Raw genomic sequence first — 27,730 nt, 5'->3', positions numbered from 1 at the left:
ATATAATCAAGGCCAGGGGCGATTCTAGGATTTTCATTTTAGGGGGGCTCAGCCCCCAATGAGGGTATGATTTTTAAAAAAAAAAGTTAGTTTATGATCTAATGCGCATTATTAACTAGTTTCATTCATTCATCCAGTAACATGCATATGTCAGGGTTTTATAATCACTGAGGTACCAAATGCGAGGTATTTAGGGGGGTTCGGGGGTAAGCTCCCCCGAGAAAATTTTGATTTCTCTGATCTACATATATGCATTTTAAGATGTTTTGAAAGCCAAAAAAATTGGATAACAACAGCTTTAAAACCATGTGCGGGTAGCTGTTTATTTTCCACACTTCATCAGCATCACACTCTTTTTCTCTTTGTTTTTATCTTGCTCTGTCTTTTCCCCTCCTAAAGCTGAGCTTTGACTGATATAGGCTTTTCATTTTTGTCTGTCAGTGAAGAAAGTAAACATAGGGTCAACTGATAGGTTGATTTATGAATCATTTTCTCAGACAAAGCTACCAGGAAAGCTAGGTAACTAAGTTTATTAAATTCATTCACAATATGTACACATTCATTATTGATCTAGGCCTAATACATGGCCGTAGACAGGGCTTTATAATTAAAGAGGTCATAAATTTGAGGTTGTTATGGGGTTAAACATTTTTATTTCTCTGATATGTGCATTTCAAGACGTTTGAAGGCCAAAAAAGGATAGGAAATATATTTAAAACCTGCTCTCTCCTCATCTCCATCACTCTGTCTTTTTCATCACTTCAGTCTCCTGATCTTACCCTGTCTCTTCCCCTAGCTCCTAAAGCTGAACTTTTTTAATTTACTGAAGGCTACAAATTGTATTAGGCTACATTAATTCTCAACATGTACACATGCATTATTAATCTTGTGCCTATGAAAACGGCTTTGTTAATGTTTCTTGTCCCCTCACAATGACATAATTACACGTTATATAGGCCTATTTTCAGCTCAAAATGGCGAAATTAGACAAAAGTTTATTAGTTTTCTAATTATTTTTGTCATTCGTTTAACATTTATGACCTAAAAAACTGTCAAATATAAAATGTTTAGTTTAGCTATTTACATCTTCTTAACTCGCACTTGACCGTAAACTGAAGCGTCAGTCGTGCTGCTAAAATTCCATGTAAAATTCGCGCTCAGCAGCTTCTGTGAACATAAAGCCCGCCTACTTTAATTTGATTGGTCATCTCAAATATTCTGACACTGACGAGAAGTGAAAGACCAATGAGGCTCAGATGAACAAACACACACACACACACACACACACACACACACACACACACGCGCGCGCCTCTGTTTCTGACCTTCGCTCTGCTTGGCGCTGCTGCCGACTGAAGATGAAGAACATTATTTAACCTTGTCAAAGACAAAAAAATATATATATATATATATTTAGAATAACAACATTTCTTACTCCAAGTTTTAGGGGTGCTGAGCTCCTTTTTAGGGGTGCTGAAGCACCCCTAAAAAGGGGCTAGCCTCGCCCATGATCAAGGCAAAAGGAACATTTGTTAGATCACGAAGACGTTGGTTAGAGGAAGGGGAAACTAATTACAGATACTTTTATAATTTGGGGAAAAGAAATGGAGAGTATATACATCTATTAGAAAGCTTAATATTAATGGCCATGAAACACAGGACCCTATTATTATTTCAAAATATGTTTCAAATTTTTATGGTAAATTATATTCCAGCAATGCATGTTCTGTAAACAAAATAGATGATTTTTCAAAGCCCGCTTACTTGGACATCAGTGTGTTTTTTCCCCCTCAAATTATAAATGGTTCGCTAGTACTTGTGTATTTAAATGCCTGAAAAAAAAAAAAAAAAACAACAACATTATTTGGTTGAAAACTGTCTGAACTTTGTGATAAATGACAACTGACACACAGTGCAGTGCAGAGAGCTCTCTGGCTCAGTGCCAAACGTGCGAAAGCAGCGCTAATCAGCGCTGTGATCATGCGTCAGTGAGATACAGTGATCTACAGTGATTATTACAACTCTGATCTGTGGTTTTAGAAGGTAGGTCAAGTCTTTCCAAGTCACTCACAGGGCTCAAGTCCGAGTCAAGTCGCGAGTCATTGTTGTCAAAGTCTAAGTCGAGTCGCAAGTCATCTTTGATTATGGCAAGTCGAGTCGCAAGTCATCAAATTTGGGACTCGAGTCCAAGTCAAGCGACTCGAGTCCACAACCCTGCAATTGAACATGACTTTATTTTTTAAAACTCTTAAATTCTTCGGTTTTGGGGACAAATTTCAAAAAGCAATCAGAACCCTATATAATAAGATTCCCAGCTCTGTAAAATTGGCATATGGAACTTCTCATAGATTCGAAATTAAAAGGGGTATTCGACATATGAATACCTGCCCTATTAGTCCATTACTTTTTTTGTTGGTTAGACAAATTATGGCCATTCATATTAAGAAAGACATTTTTCGCGGTATTAAAATAGGAGATACAGAAATTAAATGCACACAATTAGCTGATGACACTACTCTTTTCTTAAGAGACTGAAGTTGAAAAAGCAATTAATTCCCGTGCAAAAAGTTATCAAATATTTGGGTATTAAGATTTCAAAAAATAAGGAAGTCAGGAATGAGTTAAACTTCACTCCCATCATTCAATCATTTGTAAAAGAAACTGAATTCTTGGCTGATGAGAGATCTCTCTTTCACTGGTCGAGTGTTATTGGTTAAAGCTGAGGGTTTATCCAGGTTGGTTTATGCTGCTCAAGTGTTAGATGTCCCCCCCTCATTAATTAAAATGATAGACACCAAACTCTTTAAATTTACTTGGAAGAACAAATCACATTATTAAAAAAGAAAATATTTGTAGGTCAAAAATTGAAGGAGGATTGAATGCTTTGGATGTTAAGACCTCTAACACGATATTTAACATAAAATGGCTCCAAAATTATTTAAAAAAAAACAAAACAAAGTAGGCTATGGTATACAGTACCTAATTTTATATTTCAAAAAGTAGGTGGTATAGAATTTATACTGAAATGTGATTATGATGTTAACAAAATACCCATTAAACTTGCAAGTTTCCACAAACAATCATAACCCTCATGGACCCAATGGAGGGACCCAATGGTCTCCAATGTCCCAAGACCCAAATGTTTTGGAAAGAACTCAGTATTACTTGCAAAGAAAAGTTATGACTCTTGTTAACTTTGAAGAAATTGATGTTATGTTAAAATTTGTTTCATTTGAGGGTGATACAAATATTTTGTTTATTTTATATTGAATTGTTATAATTGCCCGTTACTATATTCATAAAGTCAAATGGAATGGAAAACTACCACATTTTGAACATTTTAAAATTGAACAATGTTAAAATATATTTAGAAACAATATCCAAAAGTAAAAACCTAAAAGCTAGGAAAACTACACAGCTGTTTGACAGGTACAGGTGTTTTTTCTTTTTTTTTGGGGCTTTTTTTTATTTTCTTTTTTTACCCCTGACATGTATGGTTATATGTACTCTTGTATGTAAATTATGTTTTGTTCTTGTTAAAATGCAATAAAATAAAAATAAAAAATAAAATCAGTTGTCACCCAAAAGTTCAGGGATCAGCGGCCATTTTGACGTCAAAATAGCTGTATTATTTATATGTAATTTGTAAGTTTACCCAGAGACAATTTATATAAGAGACATGCCACTTCCTCAATCCTCAATACAACTATATAAGGAAAACCATAGACAGTATAAGAAGATTACAGCGCAGTCTTGCCCTCCGCAAAATGGCGGACGCGTTGACGTATCGCAGCAACGTTCCAAAGCGGCCAATAGGGCATATTTATTATGTCTATGTGTCCGATCTGATTGGTTAATAATAATCCTATTTCAGTATCTTGCCGCACTATTGGCTCGACTTATATAGTAGGCAACCGCGTTTGCCTGCATATTTACGGGTCGTGCAATATAATTTCGGGGGGAAATGTGCAATAAATGGGAGTGGCAACACTTTTCATATCGTTGAGAATAAAACAACCGTCCCAACTTTACAAATCCAGGTTCTCCCTCCATGGGGATCATCCATTTCGAAAAGTAAAGCAGATACGGACCCTCGGCCCACGCGAGATGCAATGCGATTGGTTGCTGGACCAGCCAATGGAATTAATCTGTGTAAATCCTATTATTTTAATAATAAAAAATCCTATTATTTTAATAGGATTTAAAATTGCCTAGTCATTAGATTTGTGAATTCTCTTTCTGAAAAACAAAATTATATCATTAATCTTTTAATTATTTTGGCGAAGTTTTATATTCATTAGACAAAAATAACTCAAAAGAAACCCTCCTATATTACCTTTTATAACACTGATCTCACAATATACTTAGAATATCTTTTAAACATGAGATCACAAAACAAAAAGCTTATAAAAACAATACAACTTTTAAAGCTTTTCAAATACATATAACTGCCCTGATATTATAAACTTTCATTTCTGTATTTATTATTTATTTTATTATTATTATGTACATTTATACTTTAGTTGTTGTTGTTATTAATACATTTTGAATTGTATTTACAGTGCCTTGTATTCATTTTGTTTTTTGTTGCATTGTACTTGAAATGTTTGTAATTTAACTAAATAAATAAAAAGCCAAATATGTTACGTAATAAGATATATTTCTAAAATCAATACTTTCAAGCAAATCTGGAGGCTAATGAAATGAAACAGATGAGAATCATTTTCCCATCTAAATACAGTTGATTTTATTGTAATGTGATGAATCAGAAAAATAAAAAAATATAACATTCGCTTAGGCTGTTTTTTAAATGGACCAAAATAAAGTGAAACCAAAGTAACAATTTGAAGTGACCAGACCACTGACATTGATAATGAATATTATAAACAAATATATAAGATGGCACCACAAGACGACTTTCACTTGCAGAGCAAATTTAGCACGTTTATAGTTAACTGGGTAGCAATTGTGAACAATTTTAATAGAGAATTCAAAAATAATTTGGATTTCTTCACCACTACGGTTGGATGGCGTATTAGTGATACTGAAAGCTGATTGGCCTTGATATATATGCGGAAAAGGGACAATTTAATTATTAATTTATATGATGTCCGTTTATTTGATGTTTTTGCGCGCATTTTCCACGGGTTTTAATAATAAAACTGGTCTGAAAGAATGAATATCATATTAAAGAAAACGTCAACATTAAGGTTGCAATTATTTAATAAATCAGAGTCGATGTGCGCGTGCATGCGTGATTCGAATTTTAGTTGCTAATAGCGACGCATTTTATGAATCTGAACAATCTGCATATATCTAGCTACTCCGCGATCGACCGCTGTCTGTTGGTTGAGAGACGAGGCGAATTGACAGACTGACTTTTGCAGAGCGAAACTTGAGACTTTTAACCTGTTTTTTGGATTTGTGAGAGGAGACTTAACGTTATATTCTTGAAGGACATCGGAGGATATATCCTTTTTGAAAGCGTCATTGAATTTTCTGATAATACTTTTGTTTGATATTTTTTTTCAGAGGAGTAACTTAACGTTAACGTTATTTCTGAGGAGATTTCGATTGTATTGTGTTGTGTTGTCTTGTTTGTTTTTTTTTACCGATTTTATTGCAGTTTGGGGAGGTTGGCGATGGCTCGTCGTAACCACATGATGGGTGAAAGAGGAAGTGAGTGCTTTAATTTTTCATTTATTTGTTATGGTGTGTTGTACAATGACTGACTGATCCCATTTGATCCCATTTATTTGATTCATTGCATGTGAAATAAACTTGAATTGAATTTGAGTAACTTAACTGAAGTAAAAATCAGTAATTGACCACAGACATTGATTATTGATTATTATGATTAAATTAACGTTATGTGATATGTGAAATATTCCATCCTAAGAGCACTCCAGATCCAGGAGAGCTGCTTTCGGTCAGACGGCTGGTCAGGAGGTTTGGAGGCCCGATTCTGATGACCGTGATCAGGATCCGCTGCCCAGAGATGGACAAAGTAAGTTACACAATTTCCTTACTTGAGTGAAAGTAAGTTACAGATACTTCTGGTCAAATATTACTCAGTTACAAGTAAAAGTTGAAAAGACTGATTTTTACTTGAGTAAAAGTACAGAAGTACTTGTTTTTAAAAGTACGTAAGTATCAAAAGTAACGTAAAAAGTAAATGTCAATGCATTGTTTTATTATTGTTTGTAATACGTATAGTACCTTATGCCTCTGAATCTATGCCTGCCTACCTACCCACCCTCATATCAATATGAAATTTATTTCTAGAACACAGTTCCTGTAGTGGGATTGAATGTGAGATTGAATAAGTGCTCTCAATAACGTCCACAATAGTTTCGGCTGTTCCCTCAAATAGTGCCCTATTTAAAAAAATGTGGCTTTTAGGATGAATATGTCAGCCACTGTTATAAGCTAGTGTGTTCCAAAACAATGGCAAAATGAGCATTTAGAAGACCAAACCCAACATTGAAAATGAAAGTCAGATTGATGTCAGAATCCAACTACTTTCTACTCAAGGACCTTGACAGAAATGTAACGTTAGTGGAGTAAAAAGTATGATACTTGTCTTTCAAATGTAGTGAAGTTAAAGTAAAATGTTTCCAGAAAAAATAATACTCAAGTAAAGTACAGATACTCAAAAAGTGTACTTAAGTACTGTACTCAAATAAATGTACTTTGTTACTGTCCACCTCTGCCGCTGCCAGACCCGATCCAGACACAGAGCCAGGATCGTCCTGGACATTTACCATCTCTGTCTTCTGAGTTTTCTTTTTCTGTGTCCAAAGGTCAGGCTCACGGGGCGACGGCGAAGCAGAACCCAGATGTTGGACGTCCGTCCACTTCATCTAAACACTCTCGCAGAGGTCAGAATAGGCTTTTAATAAAGATGTAATGGCTTAGTTTCTATTTCTATTTTCAATGGCTGATTTGTCAACTAAACCAACTAAAGTACGGTAACACTTTATTTTGATGGTCCCTTTTGACCAATCTGTCGACTATAAGTAACTTTGCAACTACATGTCGACTAACTCTCATTAGAGTATATCAGTAGACTCTCTCCTTAATATCTGCAAACTCTTTATTGTAATGCTCACCAACAGACACTCTACTGACAACAAGTAACTTTTCAACTACATGTCAACTTATTCTAACCCTACCAGTCTATTAATACTCTAATGAGAGTTAGTAGACATGTAGGTGCAATTTTACTTATAGGCAACTGAATGTCTGTTGGGAGGAGCATTTTACTATTAAGATTTGAATAGTAAAATGTAAGTTATGTCATTGGTTAATTTGATGTCAGAGATGGGTCTAATAGTTGTTTTCATTCGTTTTTTCTTCATTTCAGAAAAAGCTCCAGAACATAGGGAGAGACTTTGCCTCAGGATCTGGAAGGCTACGAAGGGTGTTTTCAGCTGCTGTTTCTGTGGTGCTGTGACTGTTGTGGAGCCTTTCATTACTGAACCATCGTCACCTGCTCCAGATCACTCTGGTGTCAAGCCAAATAATGGTAAATCATTATTTCTCCAACATTATTTTAAACAGTATTATCTTGTTTTCCACTCAAAATAAGGCTTGTTTTTACAGAATATTAAAATTATTTCCCCCATTATAATATTATTTTCTCGACCAGCACTGACATTTTTAAAATAAAACAATGGATTATAAAATTATAAAATAGAATGTTCCTTTAACCAAGATAAAACATTTTTGAAACGGTGAAACTGGACGTTTTGAACGTTCAGGGAACATTTAGAAATAAGGTTTTCTTAATTGAATGGGAATGTTAGCAAAACGTTCTCAATAAGGCATGAGCTCGATGGCTGTCTGACACACACCCGAAACACACGCACAGAATGCCGCTTCACAGACAGCATACGATCCAGAAAAGAATTCAATTTCACCACTTATTTCTCTTGAATTGTCAAAAACATGCAAAATTGTCAAAATGGCTGTCGTGCCGAGTATTACAGAGTCAGTTATGTCATAAATAAGACATTGCTATGCATTTAATAAATGTCAGTGTTTAATAAAATATATCTATATTTAGATATGGCCCATATGATCTTTACCATTACAAAAACTGAGCCACATGTGCCAGAGTTGGCCAAATGAAGCCTGGAAATGTATGTTTTCTTTTTAATTAAAGATCAGATAAAATAAGAAAAATAACTTTAGCGTTGAATCGGAATCACCAGGCTCCACCCTCGTAATCGTGATAATAGTGAAATGAAATTACTATTACTATTGTGAAATAATATGTTGGGACATTTATGCAGGCATTAAGCAGAAGTCAGGTGGATAGCGTGAACAATTCCCATTACTTTAGATCTGTAACTTTACAGATAAGATTTGAATAGTAAAATGTAAGTTATGTCATTGCTTAATTTGACGTCAGAGATGGGTCTAATAGTTGTTTTCATTTGTTTTTTCTTCATTTCAGAAAAAGCTCCAGAACATAGCGAGAGACCTGGTCTTTGCCTCAGGATCTGGAAGGCTACGAAGGGTGTTTTCAGCTGCTGTTCCTGTGGTGCTGTGACTGTTGTGGAGCCTTTCATTCCGTCACCTGCTCCAGATCACTCTGGTGTCAAGCCAAATAATGGTAAATCATTATTTCTCCAACATTATTTTAAACAGTATTATCTTGTTTTCCACTCAAAATAAGGCTTGTTTCTACAGAATATTAAAATGATTTCCCCCATTATAATATTATTTTCTCGACCAGAAAAAGCTCCAGAACGTATGAAGAAACCTGGTCGTTTCCATAAGCTCAGGAAGGCTGTTTTCAGCAGGTCTTCCAGTGGTGCTGTGACTGTTGTGGAGCCGTTTACTCCTCAACCATCACCACCTGCTTCAGATCACTCCGGCGTCAAGCCAAATAATGGTAAATCATTATTTCTCCATCATTATTTAAATTAACTGCAGATGTTTTGATATTGGATCATTCGTGCCGCGAGATGTTTTATAGGGGGCGGTGAAAAAAGTCAGGCACCGAAAGTTGCGTTCTTATTCGGTCTCGATACTACCGTTTACGTCGGAACCGGTTCCCTATTGGAACCGGGTTTCGGTACCCAACCCTAATCATTGCTTAATTTGACGTCAGAGATGGGTCTAATAGTTGTTTTCATTTGTTTTTTCTTCATTTCAGAAAAAGCTCCAGAACCTGGTCGTTCTCTCAAGTTCTGGGAGGATACGATGGGTGTTTTCAGCAGCACTTCCAGTAATTCTGTGACTGTTGTGGAGCCTTTTATTCCTCCAGCAGATTCTGTTCCTGAACCATCATCACCACCTGCTCCAGATCCGTCCGGCGTCAAGCCAAATAGTGGTAAATCATTATTTCTCCATCATTATTTTAAACAGTATTATCTTGTTTTCCACTCAAAATAAGGCTTGTTTTTACAGAATATTAAAATTATTTCCCCCATTATAATATTATTTTCTCGACCAGCGCTGACATTTTTTAAATAAAACAATGTATCTAGCAACAGACACTCTACTGACTATAAGTAACTTTTCAACTACTGTACATGTCAACTTATTTTAACCCTACCAGTCTACTAATACTTTAATGAGAGTTAGTAGACATGCAGGTGCAATGTTTCTTATAGACTTATAGAATGTCACCAAAATAAAGTGAAACCAAAGTAACAATTTGATGTGACCACTGACATTGATAATTAATATAATAAAAAAAGTAATAAAAAAACCAAACAGTTTTTGATGTCTGAAATGTTCCATCCTCAGGAACTGTTTCCATAGATTCCTCTCCGGGCATCACGTCATCCTCAGCTTCCTGGTTCGACAGCCTCGAAGGGTTTCTGTGTCCTCCGCTGCCGGGTCAAGTTCCTGTCGAGCCAACAGAGACATCAACTGGCCGAACTGCTCGGCGTGCCGTGAGGGCTTCTCCAGTGAACAAGAGCTCAACAGGTGAGACTGAAATAAGGCTGGGCAGTGCAAAGTCTACAGATAGAGATTTTGCTATTTCATGCATAACTGAGTCAAGTTTTTAACACGTCCGATCACATTTACTGTTGCTCGACCAGCACTGATATTTTTTAAATAAAACAATGGATCTAGCAACAGACACTCTACTGACTATAAGTAACTTTTCAACTACTGTACATGTCAACTTATTTTAACCCTACCAGTCTACTAATACTCTACTAATACTTTAATGAGAGTTAGTAGACATGCAGGTGCAATGTTTCTTATAGACTTATAGAATGTCTTAAAGGGACCAAAATAAAGTGAAACCAAAGTAACAATTTGATGTGACCACTGACATTGATAATTAATATAATAAAAAAAGTAATAAAAAAAAAAAAACAGTTTTTGATGTCTGAAATGTTCCACCCTCAGGCCGCTTCAGATCCTGGAGAACTGTTTCCATAGATTCCTCATCCTCAGCTTTGTCCTCAACCCCCCCTGAGGCCCATGTCGAGAGGAGATGTCGAGAGTCGTTGAATCTGTGCAGCCGAGGCACGTACAGCGTCGAGGAAGAGGGTTTGTCCTGGTCCGACAGCCTCGAAGGGTTTCTGTGTCCTCCGCTGCCGGGTCAAGTTCCTGTCGAGCCAACAGAGACATCAACTGGCCGAACTGTTCAGGGTGCCGCGGAGGCTTCTCCAGTGAACAAGAGCTCAACAGGTGAGACTGAAATAAGGCTGGGCAGTGCAAAGTCTACAGATAGAGATTTTGCTATTTCACGCATAACTGAGTCAAGTTTTTAACACGTCCGATCACATTTACTGTTGCTCGACCAGCACTGATATTTTTTAAATAAAACAATGGATCTAGCAAGCTAATAATTGTCTCATGTTTTTCTGTTTGTTTTTCAGAGTCCTTTGAGTCTCTCTATAACATGGAAAAGTTAATTGGATCCGGAGGATTTGGCAGAGTGTTCCTGGGAACACGCAAATTTGATGGCAAAAGGGTAAATCTTACTGAATTGTACAAACATTTTGCTCTTGCATGCATCAAAACACATTTAAAACAATTTACAAATGGTTTAATACTTAATACAAGGCCAGATGCTTGAATACTGTTACTGTTATTGAAACTGTTTTTTTTGTTTGTTTTTTGCAGGTTGCCATCAAGCAGTTACGCAAGATTGACAACAATCGTTATCTTAATATTGTAAGTTGGCCAAAACCTGAATGTGTATAGAGTTGTTTAAGTGCAGATTACTGTAGTTAATACACCCGTAGGAAGCATTAGGTATAAATGTGATCAACAAATAAGCTTAGAGGCACCAAATAACTTTGAGCTGAAAAGGCTCTTTTGAACGCATCTAAAAAGATCAAAGAATAGTACATTTCAAAATGATGTTTTCTTCAGATTTTTACCCAGCTAACCTTCTGTCTGCTTCTTCTCTCTAGCCTGGGAATCCCGAACCTCTCGTTACAGAGGTGGCACTGCTGTTGCTGATAAAGCGAGAACCCATAAGCCCTTTTGTCATACAACTGCACGAGTGGTTTGAACATCCTAGATCATTCACTCTGGTTATGGAGTATCCGGAGCCCTGCCAGACCTTGCTGGACTCAATGAATCGTCAACCTTTGAGTGACTGTCTCTTACGGGTCATCATGAGACAGGCTGTGCGGGCAGTGCAACACTGCATCCGTTGTGGGGTTTTCCATAGTGACATTCATACGAAAAATTTCCTGTGGAAGAAAGACACGCTAGAACTCAAGCTGATAGACTTTGGCTGCGGTCAGCTAGTTAGTAGTGAAGGCTGCGAGAGCAACAAATACAAGGGTGAGCATTTTGGGAGTGTGGAAACCTGAAGGTAGTGACTTACTAATTATTTGATGATGCTTGAAAAAAAAAAGCTCAACAATGTGCAAATGTCTTTCTTACAGGAATGATGTCATACCGCCCACCTGAAGTCTTTAAAGAACCTCGATTCCACGCCGTCCCAGCAAATGTCTGGTCTCTAGGAGTGTTGCTCTACGAGTTGTCGAACGAATGTCTTCCTTTTGTTAGTGTAACGGAAGTCACACGAGCCAAAGTTACATTTGTAAACCCCAACTTATCCAAACGTGAGTGAATAATGATGATAACATTGAAATCAGAATTTTCATATATAGCTCAACGTATAGCGAAAGCCATCGCTGTTTTCAAAAATGCCAGGTCACATGGTCATGACTAACCAGCTCTCTCCTTATTAAAATGTGTACAGACTGCAGGGATCTGATTAGACAGTGTCTAGCGAGGGATCCAACTAAACGCCCCAGCTTAGACCAGATGTTACAACATCAATGGACTGATGAGGCAGTATAACAGGTAAAGTAGGATTATTATCTTTTGTCTTAAATTCTGGATTATTTGTAGTGAGATTTTCAAATTTGTGTTCATTGTAATGTTCTTGTTATAGTCAAATCACCTATATAGCTATATCATTTATATAGCGCTTGATACTATACAGATTGTTTTAAAGCTGCATCCCTGAAGTAAACAGGAAAATAACAGAATCAGTAAACCAAACAGAATTCAATTCTGCTCTAGCTCTAAAAAAACATTCATGAGTTGACTTGTTCATATTCTCTTTGTTTTGGATAGGAAATAACATACTTGCTGAGAGCTCTGAGCTCGAGACTTGACCCGAAGCCTGAAGTCCAACACCAACCTGACAGAAACTCAGAGCCTTTTATTCCTCCAGCAGATCCTGTTCCTGAACCATCATCACCACCTGCTCCAGATCCGTCCGGCGTCAAGCCAAATAATGGTAAATCATTACCATGACCATTAGCTGCAATCACTCATCATCGCCAGCTGCCACTCATCTCATCTCCTATAAATCCTCACCACTTTCTCATCTCCTTTGTCAGATCATTGTATGAAGTCTCTGTGTTGTCTGATCCTGTTCCCGTGCCTCGTGTCCCGTCTTGAGTTCCTGTGTTCCGGTTTCGCGTCTTGTTGGATTACGTTTCATGTCTGGATCAAGTCATCACTCATCAGAGCACGCTGCACTTCATCCATCACTCCGTGTCTGACCATCAAAGTCCCTGCGCCACCGCCTGCATCACCCGGATTAATTCTTCATCATCATCATCATCAACATTATTGACTATTAATAAAGAGCTTTTACTTGCATATTGTGTCCTCGTTTCTGACGTAACATGCAGACTATACCTGGCTGCGTTTCATTACAATGAAAATGCTGGTCTTGCACAAGCAACATCATCAATATTGATGAACTTTCGGACACTGTTTCGTCCTATGTTACCTTTTGTGTGGATACTGTTATCCCAGTCAAAACCATTATCACTTTCCCCAACAATAAACCATGGGTTACCAAAGATCTAAAAACAGTGATTAATAAGAAAAAAAAGATCTTCTTTACTGGTGACTCATTGGAGAGAAAGTCTGTATCCAGAGAGGTTAGGGCTGAAATAGTAAAAGCCAAAAGTAAGTATAGGGAAAAAATTGAAAAACAATATGTAAATGGCGACCTTAGGTCAGCATGGCGTGGGATTAATCAGTATGGTAATGAACCCAAGCAGCAGATCAGCCTTAACAGTGTTCAGGATGACTGTTTGCCTGATGCTTTTAATACTTTTTTTGTACGATTTGAAACGTCTGATTTCATGCATGATGTCTCCAGGTTGAAAAACTCCTTGACACCATGTAGGCAAGGCAAGGCAAGTTTATTTATATAGCACATTTCATACACAATGGCAATTCAAAGTGCTTTACATAGAAGAGATTAAAATAATAAAAAGAAATAAGAATAATTAAAAAAGTTTAGAAAAATAAAATAAAATACAGTACTTTTAAAAATAAAAAAAGAATATTATTATAGATCTTTCCTTCAAAGGATTCCCTTAAGACTTAAATCTTTCCTTCTTTTAACCTTCAATCTTCTTACGACTTCCATCTATCAACTTTCCTTTAACTTTCTTTTCTCCCTCATTTACTCACACGTTCTTTTCACTTTCTTTAGCACTATGTTCACATTCTTTCTCAGACGAAAACTTTAATATCGTCATTTAAATACTGTTCTACTTTCAAACCCACATTAATACACGTCACTTTCACCTCCATAATTATTTCTCATTTGACAGAAAATAGGTGTGTAAAAATGGTCTAGTTTACTGTTAGATGACCCCATGTTTGGCTGAATCCCCTTTCTGGATTTAACTCTCTTGACACGTGTCTTACTAGTCCGTCAAACGTCTTCAACAGACCCGATTTTTTCACCCAAAATCGGCCAGGTTTTAGCAAATATGCTCTGTGATTATCTGTGATTATGGTTTTACTCAGAATCTTCTCATGAGCACTTTCTAGCGCTTGATTACTGTTAGATGACCCCATGTAGTGATATTAAAATATCTCAAGAACAAGTTGAGGTTCTATTTAAGAAAACAAAAAAGAGGAAAGCCTCAGGCCCAGACCTTATCTATGGTCACACATTACACCACTGTGCTGGACAACTCAGTGGTGTTTTTTCCCATCTTTTTCAAATGTGTGTTGATAACTGCAAGCTCCCAACTATTTGGAAATCTTCCATTGTTATTCTTATCCCCAAAATCAATAGAGCTAGGGAATTACAAGATTTCAGACCTGTGGCGCTTACTTCCCTTGTAGTAAAAAACCTTGAGAAAATCCTAAAAGAAGAGGTTCTCATCTTGGTCGAGGGCAAACTTGATTCTCTTCAATTTGCCTATCAGAGGAATAAAGGTGTGGATGATGCTAAGCTTTTTATCTTGGACACACTTTATAAGCATTTGGAGAAACCCCAATCTCATGCCAGGCTTTTATTTGCTGACTTTTCATCAGCTTTTAACAAAATGCAGCCTCTCATTTTGATTGAGAGGCTTGCTTCTTATTTTAATCTGCCCGATCAGCTTTTAGCCTTGTTCTTACATTTTCTGACTGATAGGACACAGAGGGTTTTAGTAAATGGGGTTACTTTAAAAACCCAAGTCTCCAACACAGGTTCCCCACAAGGCTGTGTACTTTCCCCGCTACTGTTCATTTTATACACGGATAGTTGTAGGTCTCTTAAAGAGGATAGTTTTCTTGTTCAATTTTCTGATGATACTGCTCTGCTGTCACTCCTCCATGGCACAGAGTCAGATCACGGACGTGCACTTCCTGATTTCGTTAAGTGGTGTGATGACAGCCTTCTTGAAACTAAGGAACTCATTATCGATTTTAGAAAAAAAGGGACAAATACTTCAGTATGCAGGATCCATGGCGAGGATGTGGAGATGGTAAATTATTATAAATATCTGGGTACGGTTTTTGATTCAACTGAAGTTTGAAAGGAACTCTGAATCAGTGGTCAAACGGGCCCAGCAGAGAGTACATTTATTGCGCAGGATAAATTCCTTTGGGGTTTCTAAATCTATACTGTGCACTATTTGTCTTATATTGAGGACCGAAACTGTTTAAATAATATTGTGAAAGTCTGTTCCAAAATTATTGGAATCCAAATGTGCGACTTAAATTCTCTTTGGGAGAAACGTGTTCTTCAAAAAGTAAAAAGTCTGATGAACCAACATCATATTCTGGGAGATGAATTTGTTCTTATGCCTTACCACTACACGTTAATGGACAAATGGCTTTTATTTTTTGATTTACCATCCAACATCTTACATCAATAGATACATAGGCCTATTTATCTTTCATTACAGCATTATGTCAACCTTTACAAACAGTCAAGGACACTTTCAAATATGGCATGCTATTACACCTAAACATTTTACTTGGCTTTAATATTATTAGTTTTAAGTTATGTTATTTACTATTATCTTGACAGATGCTGAAATCATGGCAGAATTATAATTTTTAAAACATTGTTTACATGTAAACCTCAAATTTCAGTAACAAACACTCTATCAGACCTAATTATGAACAATAAATATTAATAAAGGACAATGTGCTTTACTAGTGAACCGAATGTCTTTGGTGAGGACTTGAACAGTATAATCAGCTGTGACACAGGGGTCACAGATGTACCGGGACAGGACGGATCCCAGTCATTGCCTTGGCAAAGACTCTAATAATAGCACGTGGTGAAGAGCAGCATGCCATCCGAGTCCAGCTCATCAAGATCTCACCGCAGACAGAGCCAACATTCCACATGGCATATGGTTTGATATGTATAAATTATGTGTTTCTCTTTCTCTATTTTCAGCTCTGTGCTCTGTTAGCAGATGCAAGTGGAAATGTAATTATCACACACCTAGAATCATAATTAACACTAACACTACATATTGCAATCTCATAAAGCTAATAGAAAAACTAATTCACAAGTTCATCACATCACTGTATTGCAAACTCTCGTTCGGCTTGTAATTTCCATTATTAGCTTTTGATTAATTTTACTCTGTTATTCTTATAGGCGAAAACATTTGTAGGTTTAAAACTGTCATTGATGCCTCAAAACTTATTTTTATTATGGATGGGGCATTCTCAGGAAATGGTGTCCACATGATGCACTACATATAATTGTTAGGATACAGAACTTAATGATTTTATATTATTAAAAAAATACTTTGGTGTGTAATGCACAGAAATTTTAAAATAAAACATTTAGTATTAAATGTATAATTTTCTTTGCAACATGCAAATTGCCATGCAATTTTATTCCAATTTGTATGTCCATGCATCATAATATTATATATATATATATATATATATATATATATATATATATATATATATATATATATATATATATATATATATAAATTTAACTAAATTGTCCTTTTATTGAAATGTATAAAATGCTAAAAAATAAAAAAAATAAAAAGCTGTGACAAACAAAATTGATTTTTTTGACAATATATTTTAACATCATAAAAATGTTTCACCACATAATTTGTCTTACAGTCTTTATCAATATTTTTTCACAATGAACCTGGTTTGCAAAAACAACTATTGAGCTTTTACGAAGCCAATATACGTAGCCTACATTGGCTTCGTAAAGCTCAATAGTTGTTTTTGCAAACCAGGTGGGAAAAAATATCATAGTGATTAATGCTTTAGCTTTACAGAAAAAAAAAAGTTCAAAGCACAAAGCAAAAAAGAAATGCTGACTTTAAAAAAAAAAAAGTGGTATTGGCCAATGATATTTAACTAAAAACCTGAAATTTTCAAACACAAATGGCCTCGTTTCCTGAGAATGACCTGGATTTTGTCAAAACCTGATCCTAAATCTACAAAACGACTTATCCTACAGCAATAAAGTTGTTAAATTTAGTTCAAATGAATTATTACTACAGGTATGTAAGTGGAGTCATTCTCTTAATACAATATGTTAAACTTCGCAATGTCTGGGACTCAGACGCACACCTTCAACATGAACTCACACTCCTAATATAAAAAGCAAAGCAACCATAAACTAACACTTAACATTCATAAGCCCATGACATTCTTTTGTTTGCAGTGGGGTGCAGTCATAGTTGGCCCCTGAACAGTCGGAGAGATGGCGTACTAGTGCAGGCTATAGTTGGCAAAGGCAAGGACGCTATTGCTAGAAGTGCCACCCCGCTCCAAAAAAACATTGGCAAGACTCCCAGGAATAACTTCTGTCCTGGTCTTTCTCTCTGTGTCGCTGTAGCTATGATCTGGAGCGGCTCCTGCATCTGCTTCTCTGAATGCTGTCAAGAACCGTCTCTCGCCTCTGCTGGATATTTAGCGCATCTTATAGTCGTGAGCGATGGCGGCCTCACATAGCTGACCTTTAAAATCCAGCTCAAAGGTAAAGTCCAGATCACGCTGGATAGAAAACAGGAAGAAGCAGAAACGTTAAACTGTAGAATCATTATAACAATTTGAGTAAAGAAAGTTTAAATGAATAATACACTACCATTCAAAAGTTAGATTTATTGCATTATAACTGATTCAATTAATCAAAAGTGACAGTAATGACTTTAAGGGCCCTATTTTAATGATCTAAGTGCATGGTCTAAAGCGCAGGGCAGAAGTGCACTTAGGTCGTGTCTGAAGTTTAATGACGGAAAAATGGTCGGTGCGCGCGGCGCATGGTCTAAAAGGGTTGTCCCTATTTTATTATTGAGTAATGGGTGTGTTTTGGGTGTAACGTGCAAAAAACTAATCAGAGTCTCATCTCCCATTCCCTTTAAAAGCCAGTTGCGCTCATGCCATGGCGGATGGCTATTTACATGACGGAATTTGCAAGTGTAAAGACTGAACGCTTCTCCAGAGAGCAAACGGATCTGCTCGTGCGCGAGGTTAAAGCTCTGTGTGTGTGTGAGGTTAAAGCGCGCGAGCAGACCCTCTACGGGACAAGCCGGATTCCACCATATATTTTTGTACACTTTAAAAATCTTTTACATTGTACTCCTTTTATTTTTTATATTTGGCATGTTTGTGTGCTGCTGCGCGTCCCTGTGTGTGTGTGTAATAAGCAGAGTGGATGCGCATTTAAATAACAAAAAAATACTGCACCATTGACTTTAGAACAGGTTTTTGTTGGTCAATGGCGCAGCCTCAAAATAGCAACGCGCCAACAATACACCTCGTTTTCAGTCCAACACGCCAATGAATTGCCAAAAGACAGTTATAATTTCAGAATTATATTCAGATATAAACTCGCAATAGTCAGTTATTAAGTCAGATTTTTCAGATTTTTTTTTTCTCACAATTGTGAGTTTATATCCTATGGAAGCTTGTTTCCGCCACACACACAAAAAAAGGTAATTGCAACTTTTCATCTCACAATTTTGACTTTGTTTCTCGAAATTGCGAGTTTATATCTCGCAATTCTAACATTATAACTTGCAATTCTGACTTTTGCAACACAATTGCCAAAAAAAAAGATTGAAATTATCTTTTAAATTGTTTTATTCCGTGGCGGAAAGAAGCTTCCATAATATACCGCAATTCTGATTGACTGATTTTTTTCTTACAATTGCAATTACGAAATATGAGATTACAATATGAGAATACAATATGAGTTTTTATCCCGTAATTCTGGCTTCGCAATTGCAAGTTTATACCATGCAATTGTGAGGGGGAAAAAAGTAAAAAAAAAAATATTCAGTGGTGGAAACAAGCTTCCACGGAATTTTTTTTTTTAAATGATAATAATATTTCGCAGTATTCCTGTATTTTTTTATCAAATAAATGCAGCTTTAGTGAGAATAGAAGACGTATTTTCAAAACATTTATCAAATCATACCGACCTCAAACTTTTGAACAGCAGTGTATTTAAAGAGTCTGGAAAACATGTTTTGAGCAGTACTTATATTAATCAAAGAAAGAAAGAAAGAAAGAAAGAAAGCATATTAGTAATGAGGGCACATACCACGTTCTTCTCGTTTGGCTTCATGCTGACGGTGCCGACTATCTCCTCTCCTCTTTTCACAGTCAAATACTCCTCCAGATAAAACACTGTCTGCTTCCAGTGTGTGTAAGGGGCATCTGGTGCTACAGTGGAGTAAACAGAAGAGAACATAAATAACATTAAATAAATAATAGGCTATTTCACACATTGTTACGGCCTTACTGGACTCTCTGAAACAGCTGATTGGTTGCTGCATTTTGTAGGTCAACTATATAATGGCCGCTACTGACCATTTTGTGCTGTCTTTTTGATCATAATTCAAACTTCAATCAATAAATCTATATTTCATGTTAATATATTTATTTGCAAGGCAGCCATGCAATAGTTGATTAATATTTCAAAATATAAGGGTCCTGATCATCCTGTCTGTCTTTATTTTGCAATAGATGTGAAACTATAACAATACAAGTGAATCTTGTACTAACCCCGACAAATTCACTTCATATATTCAGATTATGCTTTCCCAGACATAAATCTGCGTAAGCCTGTACTTATTTCAAGATTGCGGAAAAATAAGATGCAAATGTTTGTGTGTGTGCATTTGAGAGAGGAAGAAAGGACCCTAAAGGAGTCTATGTGTTAGTTTTCATGCCAGCTGAAAGATCACTTGTGCTTCCGTTCCACCCAAGAGGAAACGTCTATATGCTGACTGAGCAATACGCAGAACCTGAAAGGTCAATAGAACTTAACAGAGCCCTCAGATCAAAATCCCACAACACCTTACAACACTGCAGCTCGACATCCAGGAGTCAGGTCTCTTGACTATACAATGCATCACACTGCTAAGGTACACAACAGGGAAAAAAAAAAAAGAAATGCAACAACAAAACCCCCACACAAATCCTCAGTGTAAACCAGGAGCACAGATCTAATTTGTGTCCAGGTGCTAAAAAAAGACTTTGGCGACAGAATTAATAACGCAGAGGACAAATATTTCACATTTCACATATTTCACATTCCAACTGGTGTAGGTTTGCTATTGTTGACTGTGTTAAACCAAACGACCGCAAGAGCACCATCATCGTGTCTGACTTTGCTTCAAAGTAAGGTGCATAATAATACATATAAACTCCCTAATATAACCCTATACGCAAATAGCATAACACGCGTTTCATGAATAGCGCTAGATCGCGTTTGCTCTTTATGGAAGACCAAAAGGGCCAAAGCGTGTGAAACTGTCGTGTAAACACGTAATTACGTCTTAACACGCAATTTACACGTTAACACGTCATTTACGAGTTAACCCTTTAGGCGCCAGAGGTTTTTTCCTAAAACGTTCGATTTTGACATCTTAATTTCAAAAGGCTATATCTTAAAAGTGATAAAAGATAGAGACTTTCTGTAAATTAGAGAAATATTAAGGATGACCCAAAATTTATGTAGGGATTACATTTTCCCATCTAATTTGCATATTATGACGTCATATGGTGGCGGTGATCTTGGATTATAGAATTTTTATTGTTTTTGTTGATGTTAATTTGGTTGTTTTTTTGTTTTTTAGCTGACAAAGACGCACACATCACAAGGACATGAACACACAAAAAAGAACACATATTGTACACTACTAAATGGTCAGGGAAATAGATAGTAAATCTACAGTGTAATAAATGGCAGACAAAAAACAATTGTTGCAGGGCTTTTGCTGTAGAGATAATGACTCCCTATTCATCCAGGTGACATTTCTTGTAGTGTTTCATGGTGTGGTCTTGCGATAGACTATGCATAATAGCCCCTCTGCCCCGTGTCACATCGCCTCTTCTCCTGCTACGAGCAGCGCGGGCGCGGCCAGATCTGTCTCGCGCGCGCGCCGAGTGTGCACAGCTCGGACTACTGTCATTGTCATTGTGACTCCCCACCCTGCCTCCACGTTGCCCCCTAACTGTCCTATGAATACTTCGACCTCGTCTAACATACCCAGTGGCATTAGACAAAGTCTCCACCAGAATACTGTCGCCGCGATTGCGGAGAGGCACACGGTCACCATGGCTAGCGCGGTAAAAATCTCCCGCGGCCGCCTCGTTCCCCACTGCTAACTTCGCGATGAACACTCCGACCCCGGGAAACATTGTTCCCACCACTGACATTGGGCAAAGGACCATCTAACGTTATATTGGGCAAAGGATTCACCGTTTGTGCTTGGTGTAGGGCTATACTTTCACTTTCAGAATCACCGTCATTTTCTGAAGGCAGATAACGTTATTCCCCCTCAGAATCAGGGTCCGCGAATAGAAGACCCAACACTTCATTGCGGGTAAGCTTTATTGATGCCATTAGATAATAATAATAATAATAATCTAATGCAAATACTCGCTGACGATGACAATATTGCTCTGATAAAATGGCTCACTCGCACGCTAGCTCCGCTTTTGTTCGCACTGATTCAATGCGCTCTAGCTCGAATATTTTGTATAGAAGCATGACTTTTTTTTGAGTCGGGGATGAAGTATGACATGTCTGCCAACTAGTGGAGGGGAGGTCGAACGAAATTTGACACCCTATTTGACAAAATCGGCCGTTTTATTCAGTGCCGCATCTTGTCGAGTAAACTCGACCGTGGCGCCCAGAGGGTTAATACGTAATTAACACGTTTTGGCCATTTTGGCCTTCCATAGTTCTTCAGCATCTTGCGTCTTTAAGTTTTTTCTTCAGCACGCAACGCATAGACTGTAAAAAATAGGCACTTGCACTCTATCTATATGAATGAAATCAAGGTGCGTAATTATTATTAATTGAGTCATGAGGATATGGCTTAGTAAATGTATGTAAAGTCAAATAGCTTAAAATGTAGCCTATTCATAATTGTTTAGCCTACTCAATCTTACCTGCATTATACTATAATTAAATAATAAATACATAATTATTATAGTGGGATTTTGTTACTTACTAGCTGGTTACCAAAGTATTATTTTCAACCCAAAAAGGTTGAGCCTACTGGATGAATGTCAAGAAAATTAATATTAATGTGCAAACTCAGCAAAGGCTTCTCAAGTAGTAGGACTTACAGACTCCGGTTATAGCCTATATGAAATTGTACTGCTAAAAGTTTATAATAACTTTAATATCGTAACTTTATAATGCTAAATTGTAATGATATTTAGCAATTATGAACAATATTTTTTACAATGACAAAATATAGGCTATTTTATTTATTATAAAGTATAAATATATGTGTGTATGTAACTATGTTTCAGGTTTACTTCATCCTTGGTGCCTGTTTTGGTTTAATGCAATGTCTTTGGCATTGCTGTTTCACAACTGAGCCACTAGAGTGCAGACATCGATCACAAACTCAAACTACACATTCACATACATCACTGTGGCCACAGGTACATAAAATAGAAGTTTTTAAACATGACACCTGTGGAGAAGCCAGTCTTTTTATGACACTTGGTGAATTCGATATTAAAGTAGGTGACCAAAGCATGGACGTAATCGTTCCTCTGGATCTGCAGACAGAAGGAGGAGGTGAAGGACAGTTCCTCTGGCTTCACCGTGTAGATGTCCACTTCCTGAGAAAAGACAAGCAAAGCCTAAGTTGCTATTTCATGGTCAAATGAAGGCTGGCCATGTGCCAGTGGCTAATAATGTTCTCAGTTGTGTTTCTTTGAAGTATCAACTATGTATCAAGAAAATGTAAGCAAAAAATAAATAAAAAATAAGACCTATAAGATTTATATGGATAGCATAACAGATTATTTGGTCTTGGTAGAATGAGAATGATAATTTAAGTATTTAGATGTTTTACATCTGACTGCAGACTTTGGTATCTCCTGAATCTCTTTGCTATCTCACAATTCTGACGTTTTAAAGATTGCGAGTTATAAAGTCTTAAGTGTGAGATATAAATGTGCAATTCTGAGGGCAAACAAAAATAAGCTCACAATTCGGACATAGTTTCTCGCAACTCAAAGTTTATATCATAATTCTGAGAAAAAAAGTCATATTTGTGAGATATAAACAGACTTTTTTTCTAATAATTGCTACTTTTATCCTGCAATTCAGATTTTTTTTTATCTCAGTATTGTAAGATATAAACTCACAATTGTGAGTCCTAACTGCAAAATATAAACTCGGAATTAAAAAAATTGATAAAAAATTCATAATTGTGAGATAATGATTATTTAAAATGTATTGTTTTATTCCATGGCGAAAACAAGCTTCCGTTCATTTCTCTTTCCTGTGGGAGAGAAAAAATAATCCAGCTTGATCTCTTATTCTCTCTCTATCTAATTCTTCTGAAATGTCATACTGTACTGGTAACATTACAGTAATTACGTTAGGATGTTATTACTGCTCTTGGATCAGTACGTTCAGACCGCTATTTCAGACTCCATCATTTCCCGACAGTAAACTGAGCCCTGTCTCTCGGTCTCACCACTGATATTTGCCTGAAAAACAACAGGAAACTGTTATTTTCTCTCTCTCTTTGTGTTTTCCTCTCACTCTCACCTCCATTAGACATCAGGCTTCCCATTTGTAAATGTGTCCGATCTACTTTAGATTCAGTTATAAAGCACAAAGTTTGAAATGGAGCATTAATCACTGTATCAAACAAGGCGATAGAGGAGGTCCGTGTGAGTGCGTGCTTCACACTTCCATTTAGCACTTAATTTAAGTGCCTTCATCCATTATCCCCCCGCTTTGCTTCATTGGACTGATCTGATCTTTAAAGTAAGTTACTTATCTAAACTTTAAAGAAAGATGGATGCGAGTAAAGGATAAAATGTGACCCTGGACCCCAAAACCAGTCACATGGGTACATTTTTTTAAATTTGATCTGAAGGCGGAATAAATAAGCTTTCCATTGATGTGGTTTGTTAGGATAGGACAATCTTTGGCCGAGATACAACTATTCGAAAATCTGGAATCTGAGGGTGCAAAAAAATCAAAACATTGAGAAAATCGCCTTTAAAATTGTCCATTTATGTTTACGATTGTGCTGCATTCACTCACAAAAATATATGTTTTATATATTTACGGTAGGAACTTTACAAAATATCTTCATGGAACATGATCTTTACTTAATATCCTAATGATTTTTGGTATAAAAGAAAAATCGATAATTTTGACCCATACAATGTATTGTTGGCTATTGCCATAAATATACCGTGCTACTTGTGACTGGTTTTGTGGTCCAGGGTCACAAATATCACGATTTAAATTCCTCATATCATAAGAGGAAAGGTCAGTTCAGGACATGCGTCAATCAGTAGAAAAATAAAGTGGCGTACAATGGCTCCAAATGGTATTAGGACAATTAAGTGGCCCCTAAAAATGCATTATTTATATTTAAAATTTTTTTTACTTTTGGAAAGACACAAAAAGCACACTTCTCAGGCAACATATTTTCAGTCAGGATATAATAATAATATAATAAATCAATATTTATAAAATATTATCAATTTGTTTTCATTCCATACATTGAGTGATATTTTATATATATGTGCGTGTTATGTAAGGGATAATGTAGAGCTAGGCGGTTGTTATAGCGAATACAACCCCGACAGGCTGATCAGGACTGAATCACCCTCTTGAATCAGCCTGAAGGGGTTGTATTCGCTATAACAACCGCCTTGCTCTACATTATCCCGCTTATTACATGGCTACCTACCAAATAAATCAATAATTTGACACAAAATATTGTTTATATTGTTTATATAACGTTTTTTGATTTAAAAACGATTGTATTGCTTCCGCTAAAGAAAATAGTCCGTTCTGTCTCTACGGTTAGAATCCTGCGTCCATAGCAACGCTCTGTTTTTCATGGCAACGGTGTGTTATACTTCGCAGCGGTCTGTTATCAAGAAATTACAGACCGCATTCAACATTACAATTCAACCAAGCCATGTAATATATATATATATATATATATAAAACATGAAAATAATCAATCAGATTTTTTATATCAGTGTATCCTTAGCTAAAGGTGACTAGTGACTAGTTAGTTCTGAGAAAAATATAGCATTATTTGATTGTAGATATGGGTTTAATGTTATCTTACATGTAGTGAAATTAATTGTTATGAATGATTCCACTGGAGGCAAGATGTAGAGAACCCAAATGCAACTTTAATTATCAAACACAAGATTAAACATAAAACAAAAACATGACAAAGCATGGAAACTAGAAGCAAGAACATAGACTAGACACAATCCTCCAATTCATGGATTTCATCAGGTCCCTTTCCACAGGTGTATTAATCAAGCACAATGCAGTCTGCATTAATAATCTAGGTGCTTGATTTTATACACCTGTGGAAAGGGACCTGATGAAACCAAAGAGTATAGAAGCCCAAGAGGCGAAACTCAATAGAACGCTCCATAGCAACAGTTGCCCCCATGACGTGACGGCGCGGCCGCCATTATGGACTGAAAACTGAAGGAAAACGCCGAAAAATAATGGGAGTCAATGGCACTGAACCAACTTAACATAACAAAAACTTAACATAACTTAATTTTTTCTGGCCGTCATATCTAAATATGAAAACAATTTAAAATACATTAATGAGGATGACCGACGTTAAATGACAGAAAATGTTACGTTTATGTGTTGGTTATGCATGGCCTAATTACCCTTAGGAAAATAGTATTTTGGGACAAAATATTACTATAGAAGGACTATAAGACTACTATAGAAATACTATAGCGGCTCGTATTCCTATAAGATTACTATAATATTTTGTCCCAAAATACTATAAGATTCCTATAGGCTAGTACTTTTTCGTAAGGGTATGTCCCCCACCGAATCGGCTTCATTAGCCTACCACTTACGGTTTGCAAAGATACAATTATAAAATTACTGCAAACCTTTAATCTATCAATATTTATGTTCTATTATGCATTTTCCTTGTTATATGAACAGAAATTCATGAAATAATACATAGGTAGACACACAGTAATAAGATATTTATTCAAATGTTGATTTTGAAATTAGTGAACATCACCATATGATTTAAAAAATATATATTATAAATGAACATTTCTAAAAACAGTTAATCTTTTACATAGAATATCACAAAAATATGAACAACTTGTTTTTTCAACATCTTCAGTGAAAGTGCACACAGTGAACGTTTCAATGGCAAGAATAAAAACAATCTATGAATGTCCTATTACAGGCGGAAAGGTAGGCTACAAAAAAGATGTGCAATCTAGCAAGTGCACACATGAACTATAAACAGTACTAAAATGGAAGTGGTGCCAAGATCTCAGTAATTAATCAGACACCACCATCTATTGTGTTTGCATTTGTGTATGAGACGTTTTTTTGTATTTTTTTGTGAGAGAAGAGGCATTGATTTTGCCATTGACTGGCGCTAACGATTTCAGCAGCTTTCAGTCCATAATGGCGGACGCGCCTCCGCAGCGCCATCTACAGACTGTTACCCATAACACAACAGAGTTTCGCCTCTTGGGCTTCTATACTCTTTGATGAAACCCATGAATACTCAACCAAGACACAGGGCAAACATGAGGGCTTAAATACATAGACTAATTACAAGACAAGGAACACCTGTGAACAATGATCAGACGATTAACCAATGACAAGACACATGGCAGGATCACATGACAAACAGGGGATCACATGACAAACAGGGAATCACATGGCAAGACATAGAAACATGACAATGACAAGAAAGAAAACCCAAACCGTGACATTAATGTACAGACAATGATTGACAATGGTATACATCAAATTCTTAAATCCCTTCAGTGTTTCCCCTATAAATTTTTCCAGCAGCGGTGCTGTTACGTGCCGGAGGTTGTTACCAAGCCGCTCGCGGTGGGTCCGGGGGCATGCATCCCTGGAAGATTTGTTTTTTTAATTACCCCTTAAACCATGATTTCTGGCAAGTTTTGTGGATAGAAATGGACATTTTGAGACATACAAATTTGACATACCATCAACAGAAGGCATGATTATTGCAGCACGTACCTTGAACTGGTCACAAACAGGATTAGGACAGGATTATTGTTATTTGTTTTTCTTTTGTGTTAATTTTCAGCTGTAAGGTGAAAAATGAAACTCTTTCCACCTTACCTGCACTACAGATCTTTTTTTCTGTAACACACTTTAGCACTTAGATACATCATCATGTAACCAGTACTTTCATTTATTTTATCCTGTAGACATTTTGAACATTAAAATCCAAATGAAACTTTTCATTAGTTTAAAAGGTGACTAGCTTGCATAGCCTATTTTACTTCACTAACCTCCAGGGACGTGCAAAGAGTTCATCAGGGGCAGGGGCTCAAATGTAAGAAACGGTAATGTAATAAAAATAAAATTATATATATATATATATATATATATATATATATATATATATATATATATATATATATTACGGCTGGGAATCGATAAATGTTTTTTTTTTACTAATTAATCGCACAA

The 27,730-nt window shown here is 36.5% G+C and overlaps 1 protein-coding gene across 2 annotated transcripts in view; it reads right to left on the bottom strand.

Moving 5' to 3' along the window:
- Positions 1-16,734: 16,734 nt before the first annotated feature.
- LOC309507549 (protein arginine N-methyltransferase 8-B) overlaps positions 16,735-27,730 on the bottom strand; it is a 45,010-nt gene continuing 34,014 nt past the window's right edge. For both annotated transcript variants that reach the window (XM_082181830.1, XM_082181831.1), the window contains exons 8-10: positions 22,695-22,845; positions 19,298-19,419; positions 16,735-17,745 (exon numbers count right to left, since the gene is read on the bottom strand). In XM_082181830.1, the coding sequence (XP_082037956.1) occupies positions 17,662-17,745; positions 19,298-19,419; positions 22,695-22,845 (357 nt within the window). In that variant the 3' untranslated portion in view covers positions 16,735-17,661. The remainder of the gene's footprint in view (positions 17,746-19,297; positions 19,420-22,694; positions 22,846-27,730) is intronic.

This window comes from Leuciscus leuciscus, assembly GCF_965113295.1.
Source record: "Leuciscus leuciscus genome assembly, chromosome: 10".
Classification (NCBI taxonomy): Eukaryota; Metazoa; Chordata; class Actinopteri; order Cypriniformes; family Leuciscidae; genus Leuciscus; species Leuciscus leuciscus.
The sequence above is the reverse complement of the archived record's forward strand: the minus strand, read 5'-3'. Positions and strand labels throughout refer to the sequence as shown.